Here is a 25,955-nt window from a genome sequence, read left to right on the forward strand (position 1 = left end):
TGCAACCAAATGTCAAAAACTGGGACCAAAAGTGACTTTATACAAAACCAGCCAGCAGACTGTGGCTACTGTTTGTTTCTGCTGAACTGCCAGCATGAGTAAACACAGACTGTCTGAGACAGAAGGTTTGGGAATCCCAAACCACACATTAATCATTAAAGAAAACTTGTGAACAAACTTGCCTGGTAATGACACGCTGCATCCAGTGCTAATGTAATTGTCAAGGTCTAAAACGAGCCCTCGACATGGAGGAATGACTCTGGCAAGTTGATTTAAAAAACATTGATTAGCTTGACAGATGATCCCATTTATCATTTTGCATAATCTGCTGAATTACTGAGGTGGAAAGCTGACGTATAGTAAATTGAGTTTGATTATAGCAGTACATTTTGGAGCAAGTTTGAATGTACCAGTCAAGAGGAACTCCAGTCCACAGAGTGCAGTGTACAAGTCACCATAAGATGAACTGGTCAGAGCTCATGCTTCAGCAGACCAAACTGCAGTCAGAATTGGAAAAAGTTTGTGTTTTTACTGTCTTTTGCCAAGCTTCTACATCACTGCTGGAAGAGATTTAGATCCATAATGCAGGTAAGTACATGATGTGCAAGGTGTTTAGGGAAATGTATTGAAAAGCTGCATTTATTATGACATGGATGGTTTTTCTGAGTTCTATATTGCACTTCACAACTGAAAATGAATCTAGTTTCTAAGTAAATGATGTTGTGACTGCTGATGTTCTCCCTGATGTGTTTACCTTTATCAGCCTGCCACTGTGTGTCGCTGGTATGAAAGTAATATCTGCTCTTCCTATATATCTTGTCCTTGCATTATGTTTTAATAAGATGGGGTTTTATCTTTTAAAAAGAAAACTCATAACGTAAATCTAACATTTAGATCAAAATTAAAGTACTGATCAGTAGGGATCATTGACTGGGAAACTTTGATTTTTAACCCCAAACCAATCACGTCTCCCAGAAATGACATTTCTATACAACTAAAATGCATTTATGTTTAAAGACATAATTCCTCTATGAAGATAGGAATATAGTGCAAAAGTAAATTATTTTAGTTTGAAAGAAACACAAACACTGTATGGAGTGGAGGCATAAGTCGGCAACAGGACTCTCATCCAGCAGACTGAGGTCATCGTGTGTGGACATTATTCCTACAATTAAGTTTTGTTTTGACTTGCTATTCACTTTTATTTTTTACTGACTATTTGGTTAGATTTGGGCACGGGGATTTTGGCATGCTACTCATCTAGGTGTAGGGAAACATTATAGTTCAGGGTAAAACTGACCCCTTCACAATGCGCTTGTAGCCTCTTCTTCATTTTCTGGGTTTCCAGAGTGAAGATCAAAAACTCCATCTAATTTATGATTGTTTGCTGAAAAGGGACGACAGTAAAGTAGAACAATAAATGGTAAAGATATAACCTGGCAATAGCCAGATTAATAATTGTGTAGTACTTGATAGTACTCCACAATATCAATCTGGGACCGCTCCATGTAAATCCGTTCGGAGGAAAGAGGCACGGATTGGACAATGCAACAGTATGTCCCGCCTCTGACAGGTTTGTTTTTAGCCAATCGCGGGATCTTCACAACGAGCGGAGCCAATTGGTAGATTAAACTCTGACCAAAACCCGTAGGTAAAAAAGCACAAACATCTTTACCATCCAGAAATGCGCAAAGCGCCTCTCGTTGTTCTTCCTTCAAAGAAGCGATAGGAGATTCAGCTAAAACTGACTTAATAGCAGCATCTACACGATCGTTGTCCTCCGTTGTCTTGTTTGTTTTGATCTACTGGTGCTTGGTGTCGTCTTCACACCCGGATATCCCGCCCCACACACGAATACTGCTGCGTGATTGGCCTGTGCCAACTTGGCTCTGTACGAACAGTGAATGCGCGAGCGGAGCAAGATGGTTTCTTGAGAGATTTGTGAACTCACAAATATCGCGAGAAATCAACTTGCTGGCAAAGTTAGTAAAGATATGTTGATTGGAAATGTGTTTGTGATAAAATCACAAACAGGAAATCATGTGACTTCATCAAAATGGAATTGAGAATGGAGTTTCGTTTAGCTTTTTTTAGATGTTGCTGACCAAACACACAGACTGATCAATAATTAGTGAGATATAATAACTCAGTAATCACACTGTCTTCTCTAGTTCACATTATCAGAAGCCAGATGTGTCTGTAGCTGCATTCACCTCTTGGAATTTTTGCTACTGGATAATAAGTCTTACTGAAGTTCACCTGAATGGGAAATAAAAGAAAAGAAAATGAGAAAAGAAAAGATTAAGAGACAGAGTGTGTGCTTAAAGAACAATTCTCTCTCCTTCTCTCTCCTTGTTCTTGCGAGTGTCCACAGTTCTGCTGAGAGTGTAACGACACTTCCTGTCCCCATGGGAGTCTCCACACACAGACACACTGCAGGGCAGCATCACAGTGAACAGTGCTTGTCCCCACGCAAAAAATCAACCTCTGCTGATGGAAGCTAAAGACACACACTGTTGTCTTATTTACCATCACTCTATGCCTACAAATTTCCCTTGAGACACTGCACCATAACCTTAGATAAACTTACCAGCAACTCACAGGGCAGTTATATATATATATATATATATATATATATATATATATACATATTATGCAAACACAGCAACACAAGTCATGCTTAAGCAAACACAAGTTCTCTTGAGACGTGACTATGAGCTATAACCCGTCTAACCAGACCAAACCACACATGAAGGACAGACTTTGCACACATAAGCTTTTAAATTGACTTCTAAAACATAAGTGCGACCCTGTTCTATTCTGTCCCGAGTCTTGGTTTATAAGTGCAGTTTAATGTTGCCCTTTCTCAGTAAAGAGAAAATGAATCAACTCTGAAAGTCTTGAGGTCGCTGCATGCTCTCCATCCCCTTCCCTTTACAAAATGTCTCAATTTACATTTTACCATTTTGCTGATTCTCTCATCTGGAGAATCGCAATGAGTGAGCAGGTTGACTTTCAGTATAATAGTCAGCAACAAGGGACAGATAATATTAGGTGATTAATCATGCAAAACACATTTGAAAGAAGCAAACCCAGTTGGTTGGGTGTCAGATTTTAGAGACAGGACTGTGACCACATGGAGGCTGGTTTGAGGGAGGTCAGTCCAGTTTATTTTTAACTTCTTTTTAACAACCACTGTTGAGCTGCCCTTAAAATCCCTTGAACTTCCTATTTATTGCTCCAGTGAAGGCACAACTTTCTAAAGCCTCTGATTAATGATTAAGTAGGCTCCCATAATTGTAAAGAAGAAAATGGACGTTAACGTCCTGGTAAAGAATTTATAAGAAAAGCTGTTAATATGTACTGCTCCAAATATCTGCAGTTAATCTGCTCTACTTCAGTTGTTCTGTAAGAAAAAATGAATGGAATAAAGAAAATAACAAAACAATCATTTGTTGTATTCAATAGCCACAGCTACTGCTGGAAGTTTTCCTTTTGGTCATGGCTGAAACCTTTATTATAGCTGGCATATCTATTACATAGTTTCAACTTTTTAGAAGGAGTAAAAGAAGAAACCCTCAGGAAAAACATCTGAGAACTAACAGGTAGTGTCACAGAAGAAGAAACTCAAGAGAGGGTTGCAAAGCAAAATTAGAGTTCGACTATTTGATCTATTTTCAGGCAAAGCCAACCATCAGAAAAAAAAAAACCTTAAGTGGCAGCAAATAGATATGATTAAAAATAGTAGAGGAAAAATTAAAAATTAAAGTGAGGTGAAAGTGCAAAAACATTTGAAGTGTTGTACCCCTACGTTTTGCCATAGACAGATACATGATAGGCCAAAGTCCCGACTCTTGTGGGTTGAAATTACCACAGTCATGACAACCAGAATTCTGTTAAAAATGCATAGACTTTGTGCATAACTACAGCACATTGCTTTGCATCGGCAGGTTTTGTGGTTAAAGTACGACTCACAACATGCTGTGGACACAGCTTTCACACTGTGTTTTACTTGGATTTATTTATTGTTTGGGTATAGGGAATCTAATGCTGAGGATTTTCCCAATGAATACAATGAATAAAGTTTATCAGAGATGCACAGCACCAGAATGTCCCAGTTTCAAAGCTGTCTGAAAAACATTTGTCCTTGACAGAGAAATTCTGCAAAACAGAATGTGAAGCAGATTTTTATTTTTTTCACTTTAGACATTGCACCAATTAATATTTCAATTTCTAATTAGTGGCTTCAGCCACAGCGAACACATGCAAGTGAAACAAACACATAAGCGTACAAGCAAGGACATAAATAGGTACAGTTTAGCCCTGTGCCTTCACTAAACATAATTAATTTAGAGGTAATTGGCTTGGGAACTTGAACCAAACCAATGACAAGGACTTCTGGAAGAAAACCATATGTCAGCCGAAAGCTTTTCACTGTTGACTGAGTCTGTCGAACATGGTCTTTGTTGTTTTGCTCAGCTATGCTTTACTTATTATTTATACATAACAAATCATGCTCAAACTGGCTTTAACAACTATATTTTTGTGTTTTGGAACACAGCATTCATATCTTTTTGCATCTTAATTGCACAGATAAATCAATTCATTAATTATTCATTTCTAATGAATAAATAGTGCTTCCATGTTCTGCAGTAAACATTCACAGACTGGCCTCGGACACTTTCCCTGGAGCAAAAACCGAGCTATTTACACCCACCACTGGGCTGATGTGCCATACATCCATCATCACATATGTGCAGATACACATTCAGATCCTTATCTCCTATCAAACTGGGTTTGACTATGACTCAGTCTCTCTGTTTCTTGAGGCTAAGCTGTTTGCATGCAGATACCCACAAACAAACAGGGCAGATAATTGCACACACAAAATGAAATATGAAGAAGAATGTGCAAAGACATGTGCATAATTGGAACAACTGCTAAGATGGATAGCTGGATGAGCACAAATGTAGGAAGATAGATTCAGTGGACACTGCAATTTGCTGCTTATAATTTAACTAAGATAAAATATCCCGTCTTCTTGTGAGCAATAATGAAAACCACATTTCCCGAGCTGAATTTGTAGTTAGTCTAATATTTGTCAATTAAGTATTTCTCCCCTCTATCTCTCATCTTCTCCTGTTTGGCTGCTTTGTTAGTAGCAATGGAAACACTTGAAAGTCCAGGGAGCTTCAAATAGAGAAGTCTTCTCATAAAAAATAGATCAGGTCTATATAAGGAACCTACAAACCATACCCTCCAGCCTTTTGGGTTTGTTTATAAAATGACTGGAATTTATATGGAGGGATGCCAATTAGAATAGTATTCGAAACATTTTGCAAAAATTCCTCTTAAATTTTCAAAAGGTGAAACAAAATTCGCCAGCCAGTACCTCTTTAAACGAATGCAAGAAATATGTGTAAAGATGTTAAATCAGGTCACTGCCTCAATTTGAAAACGATTAGCGATGCAATGCAAAAAGGCTTTGTTTTGGAATTTTGGGTATTAAGTCTTATATTTGTGCTCACTTACAAATATGTGGTTCAGATACTTGGAGCTAATAAAAGTCTGGCTGAAGCTTATGTTCAGTAAAGATGCTGTGCATGACAAGCGCTGTCCGCGGTGCTGATTGTGTCTAATATCAAAGCAGAAAAAAGCGCATTAAGAAACGCACCAGAGCAAGTATGGCTGCCTGTGGTTATCTACGCAGCTGCATGTCATGTCACATGAGGGACATTACAACATGCAAACAATATGAAATACAAAAAACAAGAAGATCAATGAACACGAGAACTGCTTTCAGGTTCCTTTTATAGCTACATTTACTGTATCAACCGACTGTAATCTAAGGAGCAGTTATTCTACTTTACCAAACGCAGCCCTGCAGGATGATTTGGCCACATAGAACAGAAACTCAGCGTCTCTCTCACCCTCTGCAGATCTAATCTCCCTTACTCCTTCTCCCCACACGACTACTCTGACAATATTACCTTCCCATATGGAGAATATTACTCCAGTATGCCATCTGTACTATTATTCTATCATCCCCTTGAGCGTGTGACTGTGTGTGTGCGTGTGTGTGTGTGTGTGTGTGTGTGTGTGTGTGAGGCGTGTAGGAAAATGAGCCAAGGGAGTAGGACGTGTGTGTGTGTGTGTGTGTGTGTGTGTGTGTGTGTGTGTGTGTGTGTGTGTGTGTGTGTGTGTGTGTGTGTGTGTGTGTGTGTGTGTGTGTGTGTGTGTGTGTGTGTGTGTGTGTGAGCTTAACTGCACGTGCATGTGCTAATAATTAACAATCTGTATAATACTGTCATGGTAAGACGAAGTGTAATGATTCCCAGACCTGATTGTCATAGTTGTTCATTGACTGCTTAACTGTCTTCCCGTAGCCGGTTATCATTGCTTTCATTCATCCACTATAGACAATAAAACAGAATCTTATAAATGCAGGGTAGGGCAGGCATCTGTGGCAGTACGGCAATGTCAGAAAATCCAATCACCTCATAACATGAACTCGTGTATAAATCTATGAATGCTTAAAGTTGCTTTTCTCTGTCTTTCCTTCCTATTTTACTCTCTCGCCCTCCTTCTGTATCGTGAAGCTGACACCAAAAACATTCCTGACCCAAATCTCTCCTTTCGAGGTTCACCTACTGCCTTACAAACACCGAAGTCCCCTCAGAAAGAAAGAAAGAAAGAAAGACCAAAGGACAACATTTATGGAGAAAACAAATGGGTTCAGTCTTGACACATTAAACACATTCCTCTATACAGCTTCACAATCACCTATGGGAGTTCTATATGTGTAATTGCTAATTGCACTTTGACAAGTATTGCAATCAAGGGCTTCAGAGTGGAGTGTTTCCCTCTGGTTGCTCAGTCGACAGTCAATAATAGCTGCAAATGAATGGTATGTAGCCACTTGAATTAAAATACACAACGTACTGCAGAGAGACAGACGGATGAATGAATAGAAACAAACATTTTTTTGATATTCTGGGTGTTTAGGTACACAGTCTAGACACAGCTCGATATATGTGGAACGGACGGCAAGAAGTGCCCTCTGTGTTTAAAAAAAAAATGGATGTGGGGAACAGCAGTGGGATCCTCCAGGCAGTTTGTGATCCCATTTAGTGAGCTCCCTCTGGTGACTCCTCCAACTAAAAGGGCCTCAGATGGGAAGGCTTTGACCTTGTTTCGAACTGTTTCCGTGCTGCCAAACGGTGATGTGGATGCTCAGCTAGTTTACATTTCCCAACTCAGTGCCTCTTTAAATGGAGTCATGATTGAGAGTCACAACACAGACGTCGGGCATGTTTGACATATGCAGTTAAAAATGAACATTTTTATGCCATAACTGTGACTCTGCTCCATTTAATTAAGAGCCCACTTCACTTAGACGCAGATTTCATGCGTTTCTAATCACACATCATTGTCTGGATGCTCCTTCGACTGGCTTTGCAGTGAGAGGAGAGACACTGCAGGGGATTGTCGGGAAAATAATAAAGAGCTGTAGTGTCCTTGAGTGTAAAAGCTGCCAATGTCACAGCGTTATTATTTCTGGGGAGAAATATTTCTTACAATATTAGACATGATTTTAGTGAGGGTCAACGGAGGAAATATGGCTGCCATTAATTACAGTTTGTCCTTTTGCCTCAAGTTCATCTTCAAATTTTTTACAGATATATCACCAGAATAGAAATTTTACTTCACTGTGACTTGTTCACAATGGCCTTTGGAATTACAGTAGACAGAGTAATAAGATTGATCACAGTCATGAGGAACTTTGGCACTCATGGGTAACTGTCAGCATCCATATCATTAGCAGGGTGACCACACATAGTCCAAAATACCACAGCATGAAAAAACAGCACCCTGCATTTAAAATATCAGAAAGTAAGTTAAAGAATCATCACAAAACTGTACTTGCACTGTCAAAAGTTAAACTATTCTTTATTCAAAGTCTTTTTATTGTAATTTTAGTTTGTAATAGATGCAGTGTAGGCAGCTTTTTAAGTTTGTATGAGGTTGAAGCAGAGCAAGCAGTCAATATACAAAGATCACATAGTTTTGAGTATGATCTTTAGGCCCCTGTAAACCCACATTCCATCCACACATTCATTATGTTTTCTGTTTACTCATCAGACCTCTTGTCAGGACTGTGTGGGTGAATACAAATGGCACTTAATCTTTCACCTCAGGTTAACAAACTAGGGCTTACTTTGAATAAACAATTAATGCTTTCAGGATATATTGTAAGGTGACATCGTGTAATTCCTAACCTAGGTTCACCAAACATACGTCTGAGTACAGATTGTTACAGCCAGATTAACTAAAAGCACCTTGATGTGGTTGTTTAGTGTTTAATTTTTACAAAGAATTTAGCTGTGTGCGCAGTGAAAAGTTTAAATTACCGCTTTAAGGTGAAATAGATTTAGAAAGTTGTGTTGCAAGCAGTAAAACACAAGTGATTACAAACTGCATGTGTGTTTTGGATGGTCTTTGGATATCCAGCCTTATTTAGTGGTGATATGTTGATTTAAAATAGTCAAACAATGGTGATGTGACAGTGTTTGCACCGTTTCCAGGCTTGAAATTTCAGCAGTTTGGACATCAAGCTGAAGTGGAAGCACAATGAGACACTTTCTGGAGCGAGAGCCACCACTGCACATTCAAGAGCCTGCAACTGTGTTTCGCTTTGATTTGTTTCTGCGTGATTAAAGAAGAAGAACTCCTTATGAGCCTCCCTGTGAGGCAGCAAGTTTTGCCATGTGGTGCAGAAGAGTCACAAGTCTGAATGTGGCTCAGCCAGGAGAAACCTGCTGGGCTCCTACAAGGGCGAAAGAGAAAAAGAACCAGCACTAATAAGGATGCAGACAACCACACATACGCTCCAAGACTAGTTTGTGATAATGATACAGGGATTTTCTCCCTATTTCTACACCCTCCAAAAGAAGAAGGCAGACACACAAAGTGCTCGGAGGGTAAAAATAGAAGCAAGGGAGTGTCCATCCATCACTGACTGTCTGAAGGGCCCGATCGATTCTGCGTGTGTGTGTGCATGTTATTTGATGCACTCCACTGCCTCCGAAAGAAGAGGCAGAATGTGAGTGCGCAAACTGTGATGCGACTTTTGAAACACGGACACACATCTTACCTGCTCTCACACACACATATGCGAAAGCAGCAAGCTCGCAGAGACACTAAATACCAATACTGTCAGAGAGAAATTGACCTCTAAGGCCAGCGAACACATAAACAAGAGCACGTCCAAGCATACACAGCAGCCATCTCTCTGTCTAGCATAAAGGTTAGATGACGTGCTTTTGCTGCATTGCTGAGTGAAAGCGTGTGTTTGTGTGTGTGTCAGTGCTCATGTGTTCATGTAAGCCTTCCCCTCCCTGCCTCGTTATGTGTGTCTGCCCCCATGATAATCGCCAAAGAGTGCATAATTAATTATTTTCTTCTATTTCCATGAGAGCCTTTCTCTCTCTTCATATGAGCCCTGTTCCTGCTCTGATCGGTTTAATAGCTTTTTTGCTTCCTACTCTGTCTCTTCCTATTTGTAAGTATGATGAATTACCTGCTGGTTACCTAGGAATCTGTTACCCTCGCTGAATACCAATGGGCCATTAGGGATGAATTGGTTGAACGCCGACACTGGCCTCGAGGTTTGAGAGAATCTCAGTGTTCCAGATGAGCAAACGTGATTCTAACCAATGCAGACAAACATACACACACAAATACACACCAGAGTTCTCCAATTAAAGGCGGAGTGGGAATAGTTTAAGAATGGGAATAGTTCAAGTTTAATAATACAACACTGACTGAACTAAACCCTTGTGGGGCTTGTTTTCTATACTGGAGTGTGTGTGCGTGTATGTGCGTATGTGTGTGTGCACACGTGTGTGTAAAGGTCACATCTCTCATCTCTAAGTGAGCCTCAGTGAGAAGGGCTGAGTGGCAGCACTCATCAATATTAACTAATGCCCTTCCTTTCATCCACATCATAAATCCATGGAAACAAATACACACGTGTGGGTTTCAGGGAGTTCTTGTTGCATGTGTGTGTGTGTGAGAGCAAGAGGCAGAAACAGACTTAGATTACACGGTGAGCTCCATGATCGAGAAGAAATGCCCAAATCATAAGCATTGCAGAGAAGCAGTACTATAGAGAATCAATCCTCTACTGAAATCATGCATATTTACTGAGATTCCCAAGATGGAGAAATAAAGTGCACAGGTGTGCCAAGGAAGAGAGAGACCGGGAAATCAAACAAACATGGGAACAGATAGAAACTGCAGGTGACAGAAGTGACAACGGAGGTGCAGGTTCAATGTGTGCCTCAGCAGCTCATGTGTCAGTTTGAGTTTAGATAAACCCACAACACAAACACACAAGCGCACACACACACACACACACACACGTCACAGCTTGTGCCCACACTAAAGGCTTTTTAACAGCTAATGAGTAATGAGAAAGAGTAATGACAGACAGAGGAGGGCGTGAGGGAGACATCGAGAGTGAGCGAGAGGAAGGAAATATTGTAAGTGAGGTTAAAGCAGCAGATAAGCGGTGACTATGACTCAGTGAAATTGGAAGCGAGGAATAAACAGAGGAGAAGCAGAAAAATAACACAACAGAGAAGCGCCGTGTTTGTGTTTGTGATAATGTCCTGGTAGCATGCATGTACTTACGAGTGTAAAAAAGCAAAGTCAGAGAAAATGAGAAAGAACAAGAAGAAAGAGTGCAAATGGAAATCCTTTGATCAGAACATGAAAACAACAGCAGCTAAGCAGAGAGAGTGAAGAACAACAAAAAGACGTCACAGACAATTACTGCGAACATGGCTCCATTCAGTATAAACACCCTTGTGTTTTGCAAAGGCGACGCGTAACACTTAAAATCCGCTGTCATCTCCTCTCATGCTTTTCATCTTCCAAATGCCAGAGCGTGAAAAACAAACAGAAAGGAAACAAACTTTTTTTCCTGTTTACAGTACAGCTATCATGCCCACTGGGAAAATAGAGGTCTTAATGAAACACATTAGACAGACAGAGGCAGACGAGGCTCTTACTGTGTGAGAGCATACGAGTGTGTCGGTGTGGGTCAGAGTGTGTGTTAAAGACACACAGTCAGCCTTTCATCCCAGTGCTGTCAGATTACCTGCGGGGTACACTGCTATTCACTGAGACATACTGCACTGTCTAATAATATTATTCGCTGTTCATTATAACCGGGTCCTGAGCAAACAGGCAAGAGAATATGGTGCTGACCCGCAAATCATATTCACATTAGAAGCAAAAAAAAAGAAAAAGAAAACCTACAACCTACATCCTCTGCCTAACCACAGCGACTTAATTAAAATGTTTTTCTCATTGTTACGTTAACAGCTGAACCAGACCAAACACTGCAATATGATGTGGGAGGATTTAACTCGAGCGGCTCCAGGGTTGGTAGTGTGTAAAACCTGCAATAAGACTGTCTCACTCTGTCTCATCTCCCCTGAAGGAGCTGCAGACCCACAAAGAAAGAATTCCATTAATATGCTCTTCAGTGCAGCTTTAGCATCAGTATGACTTCCAAAATGCACAAGCATTGTCCTGTTTTCACTTTTACAAGCAAACGTTTTTGTACACCAGCTGTTGGATCAACATTTTCTATACTGCCCACTGATGCCTTTAGCCCAAAAAACCCTTGATGTTATTGGTTTTCAAACTTAAAAAAATCACATTTTAATGCTGTACTGCATCCAGAGTTCTGTGTTAAAGCCTTGTCTTTTGATCAGCCTTTCATAGACATGCAGCTATCCCTGTTGCTTTGAGATGTTTTGACACTTCATCTGACGTGTTTTAAGACACAATTAAACTGACATCATTAGCAGACAGAGCAACTTGAGGTCACTGTAAAGTTTTTAGTATGGCCGAATGCCTTTGACTAAAAAATGTATCTGCTCATGTTTTTTCAGACCTTTTACGGTGATGCTGCTGTATATTATGTTTTTCTGTTTTTTGTTGTTGTTTTTCAGTTTGCTTGACATTATGATACCAATGATGTGCATTATGACTGTATTCAGAGTCAATAGTTCTCTCTGAATATGGTACTGTCCCTTGTAACGCATCAATTAAAATTTGCTCAGTTGTCTTCTAACCTTTTTCTCTGTTGTTGCATTTCTAACAAACGGTCTCCTACCCCTAACCCTTTGCTACAGCACCAGGACTAGTGAATGTAGATTGCTTCTATTACTCCCATCTGTTTTAACAGATTGTATATTAAAAGTCCCCATGTTTACTGCACAACTGGCCACTAACATCAATGTTTACTACCCTTAAAAAACATCCCCTCATTTTAGCTAGAGCCATGAGATGTCAGCGGTAGAGTTCTCGACAGCAGAAGTGACAGTCTGTTTTATTACAGCACTGAAATAAATCAGATCACCTGCAGCAGATGTGCAGATTCATTGCGACATGCTGCATGGTCCAATAATATTGCCTACTTCTGGGCCATCACTGTTGAGGCCAGAGTAAAAACGAGGCAACAGGGCGATTCTTCAGGGAGCACTTACAGCACTCCACATAGACACAGAGACAAACCTATGCAGGGCCCAATAACCACTGACGACTTAAAGAAAATTACAAGATGTGAAAACAGGCGCAGTGAAAAGGTAGCCACCCACAACAGTATATGCACATGCACACAAAGACAAGTTCCATTTTGTGTCCGTTAAGCAAAATGTCATGAATGTCATGAAGGACAGACAGTCAAAGGCTAACGTCTTTTTCTCCGCTATAAAAGTCGGTTTTCTATAACTGAAATCACAGAGTCTTTAAATTCTTACATTACTTCCACAAAGCAAGTGGTTCTATTCATGAACTCCTGCTTGGACTGTTTTCTTGACCTTTTCGTCAAGTGAAAGGCTTCAACATCCATGATTCCTTTGGAGCTGAAATGAACTGAACATATCAAAGAATATCTTAGAAATATGTTTTCAAAGTGCGGTATGTGCACCACAAGATTTGAAGCTAATTTTCTGCTCTCAATATTCAGTTATAAGCAGAATATAAAACACTCTGAATGCTCACTGAACATGAACCTCCTGCTTCATGTTGCTGTACTGTAAATGTCAACTTGCCACAGTGAACACAACATTTGTGCACACGAGTGGGTGCCAAAATTTCAGACCCTGTTGTGCCCACTTCGCTCCATGCACAGCTGATCGCTCACAGGTCTAGTACGACTAAAACAGTCCGTTTAAATCATCACTGATGCACATGTTGAAAATAAACCACTGAGTTACTGCTCATCTATCTCCAGAATCTCATTTTCCCCCAATTTTCTACTTTTCCCATCACAGCAAACGACCAACATCGAGTGCGGTTTAGATCTCTTGTAAGCTAGATACTGTAAAAACTTGCTGTTTTAAGCTGTTGCTATGGTAAGCTAGTGCCAATATATATGCATACACCTGTTGCATGTGATGACGTGTCAAATTTACTTGCCTGGTTGGCACAAGACCAGTTTGATTCAAGAGGTAGCTTTGAGCCCCATTACCACCATCTATAGATCACAGCTCAGGACTCATGAAAGGTGCAGTATGCATGTTGTTTTCCCACTTTTTCAGACACAAACCCAACTTTACATGAAACACAGAAAAAACAGAAAGTAAGAAATATTCAAACCTCAGATTTACTGCTAACTGGTGGCTGACAAAATAATGCATAAGGGAAGCTGTCTGTGACATTTAAATGAAATAAATGTGCTATTGCTGTGGTTTTAGCAGTAAACCAAATAATGTATCTTGGTGCCAAGAGAAGCTTTTAGGGTGCAGTCACAGTCATCCAACATGAGTAACATGAATAAACGAAGGTTTGCCGCAAAGTAAATCTCCTCGCCGCGCTGGGGTTTCAGATATCATTTCGCTGTATTTTCCCCTGTGTGGTCATTAAGTAGACGTATCACCATGCAAAGCGTCACCAATAAAGATGATGGCGCAGCGCTATTATTGAGCGTCTCAAATCATCTATAGGACGACTGAGGCATTTAATGAAAGAAGTGAGTGAGGCAAAGGCGCAGAGGAATGCTGTACGTGAGGAAGTCAGAAATATACAGACAAGCTGGCAAATCAATGTGTATATGTGTCAGAAAGATAGAGAGCGAGAGAGCGAGAGAGAGAGAGAGAGAGAGACTGTGTTTGTGTGTGGGCGGGTGCTGCTGAGTTGTAGTTGGCTGTTCCAGGAATCTATTTAATCAAAGCTCCAAGCCTGGATATGTAGAGTGAATGTCAGACACCGACGAACTCTTTAGATGTGCGTGTTTACATGTGTGTGCAGCTAAACCAGTGTGTGTACATGTGTGCCTTTAGGGTCATCGATGTATCAGATCCCTTTCAATTATCACCTAAACCGGCAATTTTGTTGTCAACATGAAAATAAAGGCTTGTTTCTGCTTGGTATCTTTAATGAGACACGCTAGAAGGCAACGCAAACCCCTGAAAAACAACAGCGCTAAGAGCGGTTGTGAACAAAGACATCAGTCAGCATCAAACTGTAATTGGTCAGCTCATGAAGAATCCCTGAAAAGTTGTGTTATAGGGAACTTTTTGAAGAGTAAAGAGGTAGCAGCTTTAGTTACTGAAGCTAAATTTCTTCACGTTCCTTTAATTAAATCTGTGACATAGAAGGGAAATACCCCATAAGTTTGCATTCAGGGAACATTATTTAGTTTTGTATTATTAATTAAAAGGAGCCTACTGTAACCTGCAGTTGCTGCCTTTTTGTTCATTCATTTGTATAAAGCAGTGTGAGCAGAAAGAGTGCAGCGGAGATGGTTTTGCTAGAAGCGTGTTACTAAAAATGAGACAACTACTGAGCCTTCCTTCATCTCCTTTATGTTGCCAGTGCTCTGATGATGAATGATGAAACTGGGCTTGTTTCAACACTTGGGGAAACCTCTGAGAAAGAGGTACTGGCAATCCAAAAAAACAACATCTGGCTCCGCACAGCACCACATCCTTGGCAGAATGATGCCAACACTGTTTACAGTTTTGATGTTGTTTTTACAGCACAGGTCTACTGTCTTTCCTCCTGGGAATATAATCTAAACCACCTGGATTGACTCAAAACACACATCCTCCCAATTACACAGCATCAACAAAGTTTTGACACAGTTCTGAAGTGTGAGATTTATTCTAAAAGTGGCAAACATCAGCAGCCAACATAAAACCCAAGTGTAAACAATCATTAAAAGCTTATATCAACACAAATGTAGTATTTTATGATGTGAAGAGTGATGTCATAGGAGTGTTTTGTTCTGAGTATAGATGCCATTGCATCTCTTAGAGAAATGTTGTCCTTAACTTCTAACAAGGGAAAAGCCAAAGCAGGACAGACACAACAAGGAGACTCTGACTCCAACTGTTTGGTTCTGGGAGTCTACAAAGACAGCCAGATGCAGCCTGCATTCAAATTCAATCTATCGTAGTTAATAATACGTAAACAGTATTGATTTGTGAATGATTGACTATACGCTCAATCTATATTAACTCTAGATGACAAATGAGGTTTTGCATCGCTGCAATAATCAACCACACACCGCCACACATCATCATCAGAACCATACAGAATGGAATAGAATCGCTGATCATTCGCCTCATATTTGGACGAATACAGCAAATTAGAAGTTTTATCCCACATATTAAGAATCCCGTTCACGGTCGTGGCTGCATTGCATTTTGTCTCTCAGCTCTCACATCATAAACCAGGGAGAACCACCTCTTTGTTACAAATCCTTTCCTCTCCATTTCTCCCTTCTCCGTCTGTAATTCACCTTATCACTTTCTGTCTATCTTCATCACGCTCTGTCTCGGCGGATTTTTTCACAGCACACACACACGTCCACGTTCACATGTGCACCTCAGTGACGCACCGACTTGCATTCTCCATGGACAGAAGTGTCACCACACACACACACACACACACACACACACACACACACACACACACACACACACACACACACACACACACACACACACACACACACACACACACACACACACACACACACGCACACGTATGCATTAGCTGCAGCCTTTGGTCAGGCTAATCCATATGCAATAATTTCTATAAGCCAGTGAATAGAGATGCAGCGTTGAGCCCAGTGGAATAGTGCGTTCCTCTGGGTGAGGCACGTGAAAATGACACACACATAACACACAGTGCTGCAAGAAGACAAGACACACACCACACAGATATCTGTATCGATACACTAAAAGAAGCACACATGTACACATGTGTGTGCAGGAAACAACAAAGAAAGACGGACAGCAGCAGAGGATATATTGATGTGTGACCCTGGTGCAAGGAAATGAGTTGTATTCCTCAGCGAACAGGGGAAAGCGATGGGGACCAGGGATTTTTATGATCCATTCACGCTTTCTGAATACTAGAATAGAGAGAAACTAGCCAAGGTCAGAGGCAGAATTCCCTATTCTAATTCGGAGCGTTGCTCACCACCCGGAGCAAGAGTCAGGGATTAATTTAGAGATCCATTCACCACGCCTGTGCAGAGGGGGAGAGACGGCAAAACGAGATGAAGAACAGAGGAGAGGAGGAAGAGTGTGAGGAGATGGGGGAGACAAGGGGGAGATGGACAGAGATGAGGGAAATAGGGGGAAGGCAAAAGGGAGAGATGGCACAAGAGTGGAAGAAAGTGGCAAGGAAAGTGAGGGACAGAAATAGGGATGACGAGAAAGAGAGAAGTAGTTCCGCTTGTTATGTGCAGCCTGCAGAAAGAAAGAGAGCAGACTGTTCACAGAGCATTTCCAAACACTCCTCCTCTTATATCCTAATGCTCACATGAGTGTGTTTGAGTTGGCCTGTGTGTGTGTCTATACACCTGTGAGAGAATTCAGATAGACAACAGGTAAGCAGACCCAAGCTCCAGTAATGGAGATTGGATGAGACCAAGAGAAGAAATCAAAGAGTAAGAGTTGATATCTAAACAGAAACAGACTGAAATAAAGAAAGTCTAACAGAAGAAACATAAATATGTTCCCTGAAAGAATAAGGCTTGTGTTTTGCTGCTGTATACTTTTCTTATTGTCTATGAGGTTCCTGAAAAGAAAACCAGCATCGCATTAGTCCATCTCTCAAAACCTGTCTCCACTGCCAGTGACTCTGAGCCTTAAGCCCATTCTGTTCAACTAAGGACATAAATCTTTCAAATTGGGCCATAAATACAGTTACATTTTTAAATAGGCTACTTAATTTTCTCAGACGACCGTAGCTTTTCACAAGCTTTACTCTAATAGAAATGAATTGTAGAGATTTGGGGGACTATTTTCAGCCACAGATGAACACACAAATGTGGGATTTACTGGAAATCAACTTCAGTGGCTGAGTTAAAGTCAAGAAAGAAACCTGTCAGCCAAACAACAGGGTGGAGTGTTGATCTTGCTGTATAAGTACAGATTGCCTTGAATATAAATGGGCTATAGTCTCCAGGTAAACTGTTCAGCTAGCTGGTCAAAATAATCTAATCCGCCTAAATTGCTACTGGCGAGGCACTCCCTAGCGTTACCTTCATAATAACAAAAACACTACATCGACAGCTCTCCAGAATTAAACCATTACTTGCTGGAGGATCACACTACCTGTGAACACAACAGGATTTTCACAACTTTCAACTCAGCCAACCCAGTGCAGACTCCTACATCTAACTTCAACATTTACTGAACACGCACACAGAGTGGACTCCTTCCTAACGGACATCATCTTTGTGCCTTGTTCAAACAGATGGCCAACAAATCTTGTGTAAACTTTGCAAACAACAATATGCATATCAGTGTTTAACAATCAACATGGCAGATCATCAAAAAATGGCTGGTAAACATGTCTGCATAATATTTCTCAATAGTTTTTTTTTTGTTGTTGTTGTTGCTGGGATCACTATTTATTGTAATTTTCAGAAATCAAATAAATACACCAGTCAGCTCTAAGTCTGTTATTCCATATCATCATTTCAGTATTAAAAAATAAAAATGATCTATGTGCTACAAATACAAGTATTTCATATTTATTATTCATTTACAGGATCAGTGCTAGCAGGTAGAGCGTATTCACTGCACTTGGGTTGATTTTGTTCATTTAGAGATAACAAGCAGATTTTTTCCCACCTCAGGACTAATCAGTTGGTACGACTCCAGTCCATCAAGATTTGAATTGGTTGACTGCAGCCCTGTTTAGGTTTAATCGCATTTAATGACATCCAGAGAATGAATCCAGTTGACTTAAGCGATTCCCAGACTTTTCATCTGACACCGGGCTCATATTTTGATTCAGAGTGAAAAGCTCTACTACTGAATCAATTTTCACTACATTTGGCATCCAGACGTCCTTATCATTCACAGCATGCATCGTTTCATCTCTGATCATGTGGTGGCAAAACTATAATCATTTAAATAGTTTCTAGACCAATGCTCTTAGGATCTGTTCATCTTAACTGGATTTGTTGATGACAATAAAAATACCACTGCCCTTGTCCAGTATCATGCAGTTTTCCAGTCTGATTTTCCCTGAGCTACACTGGAAAGATCCTCTTATTCCGCACTGCCTGATAGTATCACATATAAATTCTCTATCATGTTGTTTCAACTCATCATTGAAGCTATACCGTGTGATGCTTACACTGAAATATTAAGACTCTAGTCTCCATGTTTTGAACCTTTGTGCTGAATGGATGTATCCCAGATCCCTGTGACATTTCCCCCCCAACATTTTCCTCAAATTGAAATTATCAAATTTGATAACTATGGAAATTAAAGTATATCTAATGTGATTCAAAATATATTTCTCTGGGTTTTTAACATGTTTGGCTGCACAGAATGAAGCTGTTTTAATTAAACCACAAGTAGGTCAATGGGATTTAAGTGGAAATAGGAGTGAGACCATAGAGAGGGCTTTTGTGGTTTCTGGTGCCCACATCTCAGTCAGTCAGGTTTCAGAGCATACAAACTGTAAAACACCTGGATGCTTGATTGTTTTATACTCTGAGCAATAACCATGGCTTTGCTCATCACCAATAAATCTTCATCCTTGCCGAACATTACAAAGAAGCCACCTATTCATTGTGCACCTTCCCACTTGCACAGCTAAACAGGAATAGATGCAGCATGAGATGATATTTGCAGGTGGGAGGCTGTAGAAGGACAATTAATTTTCCAATTATTGTAGGTTGCGTTAACTAATCTATTCATTCGTGTGGGTCTATAACGCAGGGGCTGGGAGACAAACAAAGTTGGAAATAGCATTGCACAGCTTTGATTTATGATTATAGGCGACTGCATTTGGCTGCTGTTAAATTTTATAATGCTACTACCCTCCAGGGATATTAAATGTCTAAATTTATTTTACTCATGTGTAACACCACATGAATCAATTACCAGATGATCTTCAAAACCAGACTTTCGACTTTGAAGCGCTCTCTTTAGAAGCATCCCTTATTGAACACATTAATATAATATTGTGCAGAGAAGTACTGTATTGTTGTAGAATACGATATTGATTTCGCTCAGCCTGCCTAGTTAACTGCCCCAGTGGTTGATTTGCTAAAGCTTAATGTGATAAGGAGGTAAAACATTCTGACACAATCACTCGAACATTTCCCTAAAACAAGATAGATGGGCCAAAAGATCGTGTTAACGAGGGGATGTGATTTGATATGATACCCTTGAGGCAAAATTAGCTTTCAGCCATATTCATGCCTTCTGGAAGACTAAACACATTCACGTTTTGCAAACAGGCCTTCACATTGCTGTTCTTTTTAATCATTGAAGCATTACCACTACACACTGTTCACTCATGTTCGGCCACGCTTCTCTAATTTTTTTTTCGTTTGGTGCTTTATCAAAGCGCAAACACATCAAATGGCTTATTCAGAAATGAAATTAAACTTATTGAGAGTATCAACAGAACCACCGCTGACATAAAAGACGCTGTTGGGAGATGAGCATGAGAAGATTGTTCCCCCACAGGCACACACTAAACTTCAATGTGGGTTTTTAGATTATAGCAGCAGAAACTAGTGTCACCCAGCAGATGTCAGAAAGCAAATAATCAAACTTCTGTCATGCAAGTGCACACAGACTGCCACAACAAAGCTCCACCGCTGAGAGCGAATAAGGCGACAGTGGGCAGATCAGCAAGTACGGACAGCTCACGGTCCTGGGAGGTGAAACAATAACAGCGATTTGTCAATAGTCTTTTGTTTTGTGGTGTAATATGGTCCGTTAGATCATTTTCAGTAAACTGTACTGACATCAACAAGCAATGGCACCAAGACACCAGACAGGCTGAAGGAATATACGTTTGGAACCATCACCGAACTGCTCAGATCAGAGTGAAGTCTACCACCAAGCATAAAAGAAGCATAAATTCAACTTACAGAGGTGTTTTGATGAAAAAGGAAATTGGTTATTCTTAGTGGATTATTTTCTTTGCTCTTTTTCTTTCTTTCTTTTTTAAATGAAGGACACATTTCTGTAATGAAGATGGTTAATGGCCAAAACTGACAATGATTAATATCACTTAAATGAGCCAGATCTGAACATTTTTTTAAAAGATTTTCTTTGATTTCTTTGTGAGACACTGTAGGCCACTTTATATTGATTTTTATCTCAATAGTACTTGTGATATTCACAACACACAGACACCTGCAGAATGATGAGGGATGCTGAACGGCTGTTCAGGATCCCTCGTCATTCTACTGGTGACTGGCAGCTGCCCACACAGCCTTGTTAACGATAACTTTCCAGAGCAAACATCATAGGATTGCTCCTCCAGGTCAACAGGGAATGTGAAAGATTAGATCACAACTCCCAGAGAACAGACAGGGATGGTGAAAGATTAGCTGTCATCCTTCAAAAGATCAGAGAGGACAAGAGTACCAACTGTTCCCCTCTGTTCTGAGCACAAAGGGCCCATTTTAAACACTGTCTGCAACTGTTCCCAGACTAATTTTATGGTTGTAATAAGCTGCAATATTTTGCGATGGGTAACATTACCTCCTCGCAGATGGGAGGGTTAATGCGAATAGAAAGTCTCGGCCGTAACTCTCAGCCAAATGAACCACCTGACATTGCCTCGAATGCCACACGGTAAGAACTTTTGCACTTCAGATTTTCTAAGTGTACTTTCCAGGGTTCAAATCAGCATTTCAAAATGGCAATTAGTTCAACAACTGTTTCAGAAAAGCCAAAGAAATTCCCCAAAAGATCACTCAGTTGCTGCATCAGGCCTTGCAAAAATAATAAACCTGCAGTCAGCTTCTTTAAATAACTTGAGTTCCTATTTAAACCAATCTCCATCAAACAGTGAGGGATCAGCAAGAGAGACCGACAAACAAACATGGAGAGAAACAAAGAGAGAGAACGCTTGCATGCACTGCTTTCAGCCTCATTCTCAGTCACACAGTGAAACACTTACATGCATTGGTGACTGCAAAGCTGTTGGCGGTCTCTATGTTGTCGACATGGGGCACCAGGTTAAAGGGAGCTTCCGTAGCATTAGGGCTGGTGTTGTGAAGGAAGATAGCTAGCCGAAACGCCGTATACTCCTGATCAGTATTCCTAATGAACAGTCCACCTAGAGAGAGAGGGACAAAGAGGCAAGGCCAGGGGGAGGAGGAGGGTATGATAGAGAGGGAAGGAAGTGAGTTATTGTAGGGCGGAGAAGGGTCGGGTAAGAACGTGGTGAGAGAGGAAGAGAGAGACAGGAAGAAGGTGAGTAATGTGGGGGGAAGAAAGATAGATGGGGAGGGCAGAGGAAAAACAGAGGAGGGGATGGAGAGAAGAAAGCCAAGATCTTCATTAGCTTTGTTACAAAAGGTAATTTGTCTTTCAGCTCACTCTCTGTCTCGTGCACAAACATGAATACAAACACACTTGTGGAGGCTCACACTGCACGTTTCATCGACGGCATCTGAGGAAGAACGAGTCAGAGAGGAGAGGAGAAGAAAAGAGAAACAACTGAGCCGACAGGAGAGCCGTCAAAGAGATAATGAGTCCAAGAAGACATAAAAGAGAACAAAGGAGGAAGGCCAAAACAAAAAGTGTCAGCTAAATAAGGGAGGAGCATGGGCCAGGCACTAAACAAGGGAGAGGGAGGCAAGTGCTGAGGTTCACTGGCTTTTGAAAGTGAGAACATCTCTCTGTATAGGTAAATGAGTGTGAGAGGGGAGAAAAGACGTGACAGGAAACAAAATCTAATAGTAGACTAAAAACAAAACCAAAAAATGTAAATTAACAGGAGGAGCTTGTGAAAATAAGTAGGGCAGAGAGAGAGATGACAAAGGTGTAAAAATTAAGACAAAACTAGACCAAAAAGGGCTCATTTAGTGGTCATGTGATCCTCTCAGAGCATTCTCATCTAACATGTAGAGTCCAGAAAGGGACCTTCTCTATTACTTGAGCCTGAGGAAAGATAGATAACTGCAATATAATATGAGTAACTGTCAAAATCAACTCAATCAGATCAAATGTGATATAGATGGGATGTGTATTGGCCTTTAGAGAAGGAGAAAAACAAATAAAACACAAAGTCAGCGTGTATAGTGAAACCACTACCAATAAACCTCCTACTGAAGAAGAGTGTTGTAGTTTGAAATGGCCAATCAGAGATGACAAAACAACCATAACAGAGCCATAATCAATATACTGATCAACATTCACAGAAAAGCTTGTGGGAGCATTTAAAGGTCTGCTCCAGACATGGTTCAAAACATCTCAAAATCACATGATCTGAATAATATTCTGTGTCTGACATGATGATGATTTTAAAAGTCCCACTTCATGGTTGAGGTTCTCATCTTTTAACTTGAACTCTCCATGTCACATTTGTGTAGGTTACATGCCGGACTTCATTAGATTCCAAAAAACTGCAGTTGTGATGGCAACGCATACAGGAGCTGAACTGAGATTTAAGGTGAGCACAGAAAACATTTTCTCTTTCAGCAGATGAATGTGGAAACAGCCCTCTAGTGTCAAACTCTGTCCAAGCTTTACTCTGCACAGTGAGGCTCACACATCCATAGGAGGCAACAAGACTGAAATGGAAACTTTTGCATAGGACGTATAAACTGTGACACCACTGCCATGAGTTTGTTTTAGCACGAACAAGGGTCCTTCTCTGTATCTAATGCTTTCATTAACTGAACAGATTTGTTATTTGCTGTGTTGTGGAGCTTAGTGTTATCTGTTTGTAATGCTAATCGCATACATTACTTCTGCATTGCTTCAGAAGTGGAAATAAACCGACGTGACTTCGCTTGAACTGAATTAGACTCAGTTCAACTGAATTGGATTACACAGAATGAGACAAGCCTTTGGGAGAGAGAGAGAGAGAGAGAGAGAGAGAGGAGGAAGGGAGAAAAGATGACAGAGGAGTCGAGAGGCAGAGCTTATTGAATGAAGCAATTGTCGATACATAAGACGTCACTTATCTGTGTGTCTGCATGTGTCTTATTCATTCAAAAAGTTCCCTCTTTGTGTCTCTTACAAACAATAACATAACCTATCGTAGATCAGTCACCAAAATCAGGCATTAAGACACACGTACATCTGAAGTATATGTGGAGAGTCTGCACAGCTCACAGTAACTGGTTTTGCAGAAACAGAAAAAATCCCCCCAAAAATGAAGCTGAGACAGTTTGAGAACACTGAACACTGTCTTATTCATGATTAAAATTGGTAATTTATCATCCAAGGATAAGAATGTGGTGTCAGTTTCAGAGTAGAATTCCACACACATTTCTGCACTTCAACAAAATGAGTCTCAATATCTCCCAACATGACACGTTATTGCAGCAGTTTTGTCAAGAAATTTCACAAATATTCTCATCTTCACCCGTCTCTCTCCTGCTCACACACACACGTATGTGCAAAGAAAACTGTCTGTGCTTCCAGTGAATAACACTTGTGTGCAATGCAGAGATATGCAAATGACTCTTCAAGTGAACTGAAGAGCCTCGTGAATGATCATGTATGTGTATTAGAGTGTTTAAGGCGGACAGGCACTGGAAGGGAAGGGAAGGAAGCGTGTGTGTTTGTGCTACGTCCTATACAGAATGTATGTGCATGCAAGCATGTTCTGTCTGTGTAGATGTGTGCATCGGAATTCTGTGTAAGTACATAGCAACCGTCCCCACATGTGATTTCATATGACCGCATGTGCACGGTGTACAAGCGCACATGCATGCTTGTAGATCAGTGCAAACATGTGTGTGCACCAAGCAGAAAATATTTAGCGCATTAAGTTTATTGGCAGCTGTAGGGAGACAGAGTCAAGGAGCCGAATCTCATTATAGGACCTCCCAGCTGCCCCCCACAAGGAGTGATGCAGTGCATTCATTAACACACCTCAGCCTGCATGGATGTGTCTGTGTTCATGTGTGTGTGTAAGAGAGAGAGACAGGAGTCCATACATGTGTGGTCCACATGCACTGAGCAAACCAATAACTTTATCTCTGATCTATTAGGAGGGTTGAAAGGCAGGCTTATCCTGCACGAACACGGGCTAACAGGAAAAGGGCAGATAGAGCGAGAGAGGGCGAGAGAGAAGGAGAGTATGTGTATGTGTGTGTGTGTGAGAGAGAGAGAGAGAGAGAGAGAGAGAGAGAGAGAGAGAGAGAATACTGCAGTGTCTAAGCATTGAAGAAGACTAGAAGGGAACAAAGCTCCTTGAAACATTCATGAGCCCAGAACAGCTTTTAAAATGCATGCAAATACAGTGAAAGCTTAGATAGAGTGAAAGAGTTTGTGTGCATTTATAAACCATATGAATCACAACGGAGAAGGAGAAGATCTTGGATAGATAAAGCAAAAAGGAAAGGACGTACACAGAGAAACTGTTTCTATACTTGTGTTTCCTCCTGAGTGAATTTCTTGTGTTTTACTGTGTGTTTTGGAAGGTGCATCCTTTTTTTTTCCCTCCACGGTGTCTTCTGTCCGGTAAAACATGTTCAGTGTGTCAGATGTGAGTGTCCGTGCGTAAAATCAGTAATCCTCCAACTCACCTATCTGCACTGAGCTGGGGAAAGCCCCTGTCGCCAGCCCCCAAAGGGCGGAATACACCCCGAGAAAGTGCCAAGAAAAAATATTAATCCTCATTTTTCCCTTTCCTTCAATCCCTTCAGAAACTGTTGAGAGACATCGAGAGAGAGAGGGGAGATGCGAAAGATAGAAAAGGCGTCAGGAAAAGGGGGAAAAAGAAGAAAGACGAGAGAGAGAGGTTTGTTTCCCCCGTTTTTGCCACAGTAGTATTCCTATTCCATGGTGGGTTCGTTGCGTTTCTTCCCCCTGCAGTGTCCGCTTCAGGAGAGAGCTGTGAGTCCGGTGCACATGTACAGACGGGGAGAGCGAAAGAGTGGGGAAACTCGCTAGAATGATTGGCGATCTGGGAGAGCAGTCTGCATGGAGGAACTGGACATGCGCGCCCCGGCTTGCTCTCTCTCTCTCTCTCCCTCTCCCTCTCCCTCTCCCTCTCTCTTTCTCTCCCATCACCCTCCCCTTCTTTCACTTTCTCGGTCTGTCTTTCTTTGAACCCCTTTTCTCCTTTACATCCCTCACTTATCCTCCCCCGTCTAACGTTTTTTTAAAAAAAAAAAATCTTGGTGTAACAATGTCCATACCATTTTATGGTTTGGTCCCGCTAAAGAGATCGAAACAACGAGAATCCTTTGGAGTGTGCATGCGTTTTTACGCACACTTCGCCTGACAGCATGTAGCCTGGCAGAAGTCATATTTTTATCTGTCACCACTCTCCGTCCGTTGCGTTATAAAATATACCCGTGTCTGCGCGCAGGAAACAAAGTCAGAGACAGAGAAAGTACTTCAGCTGATGTGGGATGAAAAATGGATCCTGCTGATTTGTCATGTTTAGATTGGTGAGGCATATCAAAGTGG

General features: G+C 40.9%; 1 protein-coding gene across 6 annotated transcripts in view; it reads right to left on the reverse strand.

Moving 5' to 3' along the window:
- gria4a (glutamate receptor, ionotropic, AMPA 4a) overlaps positions 1 to 25,498 on the reverse strand; it is a 125,146-nt gene extending 99,648 nt beyond the window's left edge. For 3 of the 6 annotated variants that reach the window (XR_007945735.1, XM_022195921.2, XM_051957523.1), the window contains exons 1-2: positions 25,067 to 25,493; positions 21,481 to 21,639 (exon numbers count right to left, since the gene is read on the reverse strand). Coding sequence is in view for 5 of the 6 variants with exons in the window: in XM_022195921.2 (XP_022051613.1) it covers positions 21,481 to 21,639; positions 25,067 to 25,160 (253 nt within the window). In the remaining variant the exon portion in view is untranslated. Of the gene's footprint in view, positions 1 to 21,480; positions 21,640 to 25,066 lie in introns of all 6 variants that reach the window. The other 3 variants (XM_022195917.2, XM_022195916.2, XM_022195922.2) reach the window with 2 other exon arrangements.
- Positions 25,499 to 25,955: the final 457 nt, after the last annotated feature.

Source organism: Acanthochromis polyacanthus, chromosome 13 (assembly GCF_021347895.1).
Source record: "Acanthochromis polyacanthus isolate Apoly-LR-REF ecotype Palm Island chromosome 13, KAUST_Apoly_ChrSc, whole genome shotgun sequence".
Lineage (NCBI taxonomy): Eukaryota > Metazoa > Chordata > Actinopteri > Pomacentridae > Acanthochromis > Acanthochromis polyacanthus.